This window comes from Bison bison, unplaced genomic scaffold (genome assembly GCF_000754665.1).
Source record: "Bison bison bison isolate TAMUID 2011002044 unplaced genomic scaffold, Bison_UMD1.0 scf7180017864238, whole genome shotgun sequence".
Lineage (NCBI taxonomy): Eukaryota > Metazoa > Chordata > Mammalia > Artiodactyla > Bovidae > Bison > Bison bison.
The window spans coordinates 1,135,403-1,142,382 of NW_011494810.1; the positions used below are offsets into that span (position 1 = coordinate 1,135,403).

General features: G+C 37.4%; 1 protein-coding gene across 1 annotated transcript; it reads left to right on the forward strand.

The window, feature by feature from the left end:
• The first annotated feature begins 1,408 nt into the window (after positions 1–1,408).
• On the forward strand, positions 1,409–2,356 carry LOC104993394 (olfactory receptor 56). Its single transcript, XM_010846631.1, has one exon. The coding sequence runs from the start codon at positions 1,409–1,411 to the stop codon at positions 2,354–2,356; it is 948 nt and encodes a 315-aa protein (XP_010844933.1).
• The last annotated feature ends 4,624 nt before the right edge of the window (positions 2,357–6,980 follow it).

Here is a 6,980-nt window from a genome sequence, read left to right on the forward strand (position 1 = left end):
AGACAATAAAAGTTATAAAATGTAATCCTGTGTGTGTTGAATGGTATAAGTGCTGTGGACAAAACAAAAGCAAGAAAGGACTTGAAAATGCAAGATGTTTATAATTTTAGTGACTTTCACAGAATGTATCTCTTAAGAGATTGGCATTTGAGTAAAAATCTGAAGCAGATGAGAGATAGAAATATGAGGAAAGAGCATTCCAAAGAGGAAAACTGCAAAGATCCAAAGGTGGGAGTGTCCAAAGAAATTCAAGGAAACACAGTGAGCAAAGGGGACATGGTAGGAAACGAGGTCAGAGATATGACAGTGCGTGTTTGTGTGTGTATCGTGTAGGGCCTGTGTGCCACTCTAAGTATTTGGGCCTTATGTGGGGTAATTTGGAGCTTCCCTGGTGGCTCTTATTTAATTTGAGAAGTCATTGAGATGCTTTCAGCAAGAAAATTACATTGTATGACTTACATTTTAAGCAGACTCATTTGAACTGTTATGAGAATAGACTCTAGGGTTTCAATGGTAGAAGCCCGGAGACTGACTAGAAGCCTGTAAGAGTCCATCTAAGACAGAATAGTGGCTTGGACCAAGGCAGCTGTAGAGGAGATAAGCATTAACTGGATTCTGAGATATTATGAATAATATAGACAAGAGGCTTTTCTGATAGTTGGATGTAAAAGACATAGAAGAATTAAAAATAATTCTAAGGTATTTGAGCTCAGCAAAATAAAGAACATCTCAAGTATCCATTACTTTCCTTTATTATAACATATATGAATTATCTCTTGGGATGAAATGGTCCAAGTTCTGCTAGAGATAGTATACTGAGTCCATCTAGTCCTGCTAAAAAGAGTCAGTGCCATATGGGAAAGCCAGTATTTTGCCTATTGAAAGAGGATTGTCCAATAGTCCTGTGACACATAAACTAACTCAGATTCTATTCTTCTTGGTATGGATACATACAAATGTAGATAAATGGTTCAATTCTATGAGATAGCAAATATCTTATCATCTATATTTTGGGAAAAATGAAAGAATGTGCTGTGCTAAATCGCTTCTGCCATGTCCAACTCTTTGCAACCCTATGGACTAGCTGGCCAGGCTCCCCTGTCCATGGGATTCTCCAGGCAAGAATACTGGAGTGGGTTACCATGCCCTTCTCTAGGGGATCTGCCCAACCCAGAGATCAAACCCATGTCTCTTACATCTCTGGCATTGGCAGGTGGGTTCTTTACCACTGTGCCACCTGGAAAGCTCCTAACCTCTTATATATCCCTAAGTATGTACTATTGTGCTCTAATGAATTACAAAAGATACAGATGACTGAAGAAGAATAATTCAGAGATTAGTAAAGACATGTCTCTCAATCTCAGAATTTCTCTGTCCATGTTTTCAGGTGACTGTGAACAACTGAACCATGGGGATATGGTTGAACCAATCATCCATAGATGGCTTCATTCTCTTGGGCATCTTTTCTCATAGCCAGGCTGATTTTGCCCTATTCTCTGTGGTTATGGTGGTCTTCACAGTAGCCCTCTGTGGGAATGTCCTCCTCATATGCCTCATCTACATGGATCCTCGACTTCATACACCCATGTACTTCTTCCTCAGCCAGCTCTCCCTCATGGACCTCCTGTTGGTCTGTGACATTGTGCCTAAGATGGCATTCAACTTCTTGTCTGGCAGGAAGTTCATCTCCTTTGTGGGTTGTGCCATACAAATTGGATTTTTTGTCTCTCTTGTGGGATCTGAAGGGCTCTTGCTGGGACTCATGGCTTATGACCGCTATGTGGCCATTAGCCACCCACTTCACTATCCCATCCTCATGAGCCAGAAGGTCTGTCTGCAGATTGCTGGGAGTTCATGGACTTTTGGGATAATAGATGGAATGATACAAATGGTGGGAGCCATAAGCTTACCCTACTGTGGCCTAAGGAATGTGGATCATTTCTTCTGTGAGGTTCCAGCTTTATTGAAACTGGCCTGTGTAGACACATCCATTTTTGATTCCCTGCTTTTTGCTTGCTGTATCTTCATGCTGCTCCTGCCCTTCTCCATCATTGTGGCTTCCTATGCTCGAATTTTGGGGGCTGTGCTCCATATGCACTCTGTTCATGCTCGTAAAAAGGCTCTGGCCACTTGTTCTTCCCACCTTACTGCTGTGTCCCTCTTCTATGGGGCAGCCATGTTCATCTACCTTAGGCCTAGGCGCTATCGGGCCCCAAGCCATGACAAGGTGGTCTCTCTCTTCTACACAGTCCTAACACCTATGCTCAACCCTCTCATTTATAGCTTGAGAAATCGGGAGGTGATGGGCGCCTTGAAGAAGGGGCTGGATCACTGCAGGGTTGGCAACTGGCGCTGAACATCAGGGCATCTGGAGCCTGGTGCTGCCACCTCCTGTTTGCATAATGTTGGCAAGTCGTTCACACTTTGTGAGTGACTGTTTCCTTATCAATAAATGGGAATCATGACACTGCCCTACCTCACAGGGATTTTGTTGGGATAACTATATGTAAATCTAAAGTGCCATGAGGAAGCAATGCATTGTTATTATTATCATTATTGATCATTTATGAAGTCTTTGAAGGAAATTCACTCTATTTTTAATTCTTCTTGGTTATAGTTGTGTTTTATTGAGTGCTTGCTATGTCCTGGGCACAGTCATTTTTCATTTATGTATCATCTATATTATTTAGTTGATGATTTCACCTAAATATAAATATTTTTAAATAAAAATTTTCTAGATGGGAGAAATTGAGTCTCTATGATTCTTTATTGGGTGGTTCCTAGTCTAAGGGATGTGGGGGGAAGGAGAGTCATGGAATGGGAGTTTGGGGTTGGTAGATGAAAACTACTTCCTTTAGAATGGGTAAGCAACAAAGTCCTACTGTGTAGCACAGGTAACTATATCCAATCTCCTGGGATAAACCATAACAGAAAAGAACTTTTAAAAAAGAATATATATATATGTGTAAAGCTGAGTCACTTTGCTGTATAGCGAAGATTGGCAAAACATTGTAAATCAATTATACTTAAATAAAAAAGAAATACAAATATATCCCTAAATGCTAATAAATTATTTATATATTTCCAGTACCTGGTTTTGTGTCTCATAGGTAGTAGTTACTTAATAAACCTTATTAAATGAAGGCAAAAAGAAGACATCAAAAGAGATATATGTATGAAAACATTTCTAAAAGCACCAGTCAGGTGCCAGATTTGCTGTGGCAACTGTGATTATTTCTGTACTTAAAGTTCTGCAAAAGTAAAACTATATCTGTTTTGGAAAGTAGAGATTAGAACAGAAATAAAGACAGAATTCAAGCCATTGTTTAATAACTTACATATCAGTCAGGGTACAGCCAGAAATAAAAACTTTATCAGTTACTTTAGCAGAAAAAAGTGTAGTGTAAAGAGTTGTTAACCAGATATTTGAGAACTGAAATGGCAAAAGAACACTAAGGATTGCAGAGGGAAAAACAATCTGCAAAAAGAAGTTACTCTTCCTGGTGTGAGGTTGTTTGGTTGCTCAGTTGTGTCTGACTCTTTGTGACCCCATGGACTGCAGCACATCAGGCTTCCCTGTCCTTCGCTATGTTCCATAGTTTGCTCAGATTTATGTCCACTGAGTCAATGATGCCATCCAACCATCTCATCCTGTCACCCCCTTCTCCTCCTGCCCTCAATCTTTCCCAGCATCAGGGTCTTTTCCAATGACTTGGCTCTTCACATCAAGTGACCAAAGTATTGGAGCTTCAGCATCAGTTCATGGTATTCTCTTATACTCATTTCTATTTCTGTACAGTCTCTAGTAATATCCCTACTTTCATTTCTGATTTTAGTTATTTTATTGACTTCTCTCTTTTTGTTTGCCATTCTAGCTTAAGTCTGTTCAATTTTGTTTATCTTTAAAGAAAAGACTTTTGGTTTGGTCAATTTTATTTAGTTTTTTAATCTCTTTATCTTCACTCTAATCTTTGCTTTTTTCATTCTTCTAGCTTTTGGTTTAGTTTTCTCTTTTTCTTTAAAGTATAAAGTTAGGCAATCATTTTGAGTTCTTTACTTCCTTTCTGATATAGGCTATAAAATTCTCTCTGAGCATTACTTTCCTGGCATCCCATATTTTGGTGTATTATGTTTTCATTTTCATTTGTCTCAAGATTTTTTCTAATTTATCTTTAATTTATTCTTTGGTCCTTTTTTTTTTTTTTAAGAGTGTGCTGTTTAATTTCCACATATTTTTAAATTTTCCATTCTCTTCCTATCACTGATATCTAGTTTCATTCTATTTTGGTCAAAGAAGATACTATATTATTTCAATATTTGAAATTTATTGAGACAATTTTTAGTCTAACATATGGTATATCCTGGGGAGTGCTCCATGTACATTTGAGGAGAATGTGTGTCTTCTGTTGCTGGGTAGAGTGTCCTATATATGTCTAGTAGACAAAGTTGGGTTATAATATTGTTGATACCTTCTACTTTCTAATTAATATTCTGTCTAGATGTTCTATCAGTTTTTGAAAGTTAAATACTAAGTCTTCAACCATTATCACATAACTGTCTCTTTCAGTTCAGTTTTATCAAAGTTTGCTTCATGTTAATTTGAGGCTGTGTTTAATACATGTATGATTAAAATTGTTATAGCTTCTTGATAAATTGACAATTTTCTCAACATAAGATGTACTTAGTTTCTTGTAACATATAATATAACATAGTCTTTTAAACTATATTTTTTTCTTATATTAATATTTCCACCTCAGCTATTTTTTGGCTATATTTGGGTGGAGCATCTTTTTTCCATCTTTTTATTTTCCATCTACTTGTGGTTTCAAATCTAAGAGAGTTTCTTATAGACAAGATGGAATTGAATGATATTTCAAAAAATGTGTTTTGCCAGTCTTTGCCTTTTAATTGGAGAGCTTCAGTTCACTTCAGTTCAGTCGCTCAGTCGTGTCCAACTCTTTGTGACCCCATGAATTGCAGCACGCCAGGCCTCTCTGTCCATCACCAACTCCTGGAATTCACTCAGACTCACGTCCATCGAGTCAGTGATGCCATCCAGCCTCTGTCGTCCCTTTCTCCTCCTGCCCCCAATCCCTTCCAGCATCAGAGTCTTTTCCAAAGAGTCAACTCTTTGCATGAGGTGGCCAAAGTACTGGAGTTTCAGCTTTAGCATCATTCCTTCCAAAGAAATCCCAGGGCTGATCTCCTTCAGAATGGACTGGTTGGATCTCCTTGCAGTCCAAGGGACTCTCAAGAGTCTTCTCCAACACCACAGTTCAAAAACATCAATTCTTCGGCACTCAGCCTTCTTCACAGTCCAACTCTCACATCCATACATGACCACAGGAAAAACCATAGCCTTGACCAGACGGACCTTTGTTGGCAAAGTAATGTCTCTGCTTTTGAATATGCTATCTAAGTTGGTCATAACTTTTCTTCCAAGGAGTAAGTGTCTTTTAATTTCATGGCTACAGTCACCATCTTCAGTGATTTTGGAGCCCCCAAAAATAAAGTCTGACACTGTTTCCACTGTTTCTCCATCTATTTCCCATGAAGTGATGAGACCAGATTCCATGATCTTCGTTTTCTGAATGAGTAATGGAATATTATTCAGCTGTAAAAAGGAACACATTTGAGTCAGTTCTGATGAGGTGAATGAACCTAGAACCTATTACACAGTGTGAAGTGAGTCAGAAAGAGAAAGATAAATATCACATTCTAACACATATATGTGCTCTCTAGAAAAAAGTGGTACTGAGGAATTTATTTATGGGGCAGCAATGGAGAAACAGACAGAGAATAGACTTATGGACATGGGGAGAAGAGAGGAGAGGATGAGATGTATGGAAAGAGTAACATGGAAACTTACATTACCATATGTATAATAGGTAGCCAAGGGGAATTTGCTGTATGTTTCAGGAAACTCAGACCGAGGCTCTGTATCAAGCTAGAGGGGTGGGATGCAGTGGGAGATAGAAGAGAGGTTCAAAAGGGAGGGATATATGTATACCTATGACCAATTCATGTTGAGGTTTGACAGAAAATGACAAAATTCTGTAAAGCAGCTGTCCTTCAATAAAAAAATAAATTAAAGATTCTTACCTTCCAATAATTTAATTACAATGTGTAACCGTAAGGATATCTCATGTTTGTGCTTTTTGAAATTCATTGAACTTAAATGTGTTAATTCAAGTCTTTTTATCAAACTTGAACAGTTTCAATATTTATTTCTTTAAATATTCTTACAGTGTCTTTCTTTCCTCTCTTTCTTGAAAAGAAAGAAATGCCTATGTTGCTTTGCTTGATGACATCCCATAGTCTCTTAGATTCTTTTAGTTATTCTTCATTCTTTGTTCTTTCTACTTCTTAGATTTGCTAATCTGAATTGACCATAATCAAGGGCTCTCATTTTTAATTTTGCTTTTTAAAGTGTGATATTGATGCCTCTAGTGAGTTTTTCATTTCAGTTACATACTTTTCAGGTTCAGAATATTTGTCTCATTTTATAATTTATATCTATTTATTGATATTGTCTATTTATTCATGGATTGCTTTCCTAAAATATTTCCTAAAAATTGTTTTCTGTAGCTTTTTCTCCATAGTTTCTTTTAGCACTTAAAGAATATTTAAGTCAGTTGACTTAAAGTCTTTGTCTGGTAGGTTTAATGTCTGCTTTCTCAAGGATAGCTTCTTTGCATTTCTTGTCTTTATAGTTTGTAATTTTTCACTGAAAATTGGATATTTTGAATATAATAATGTGGTAATTCTGGAAATTAGATTCTTCCTCCTTCTCCTCAGTATTGCTTCTATTGCTTTCTCTATTTGTTTAATGAGATTTATAAACGATTTTTGTAAGGTCTGTATTTTGTCTCTATTTTTGGGCTTTAGAGGGACTGAGTGACTTCACTTTCACTTTTCACTTTCATGCATTGGAGGAGGAAATGGCAACCCACTCCAGTGTTCTTGCCTGGAGAATCCCA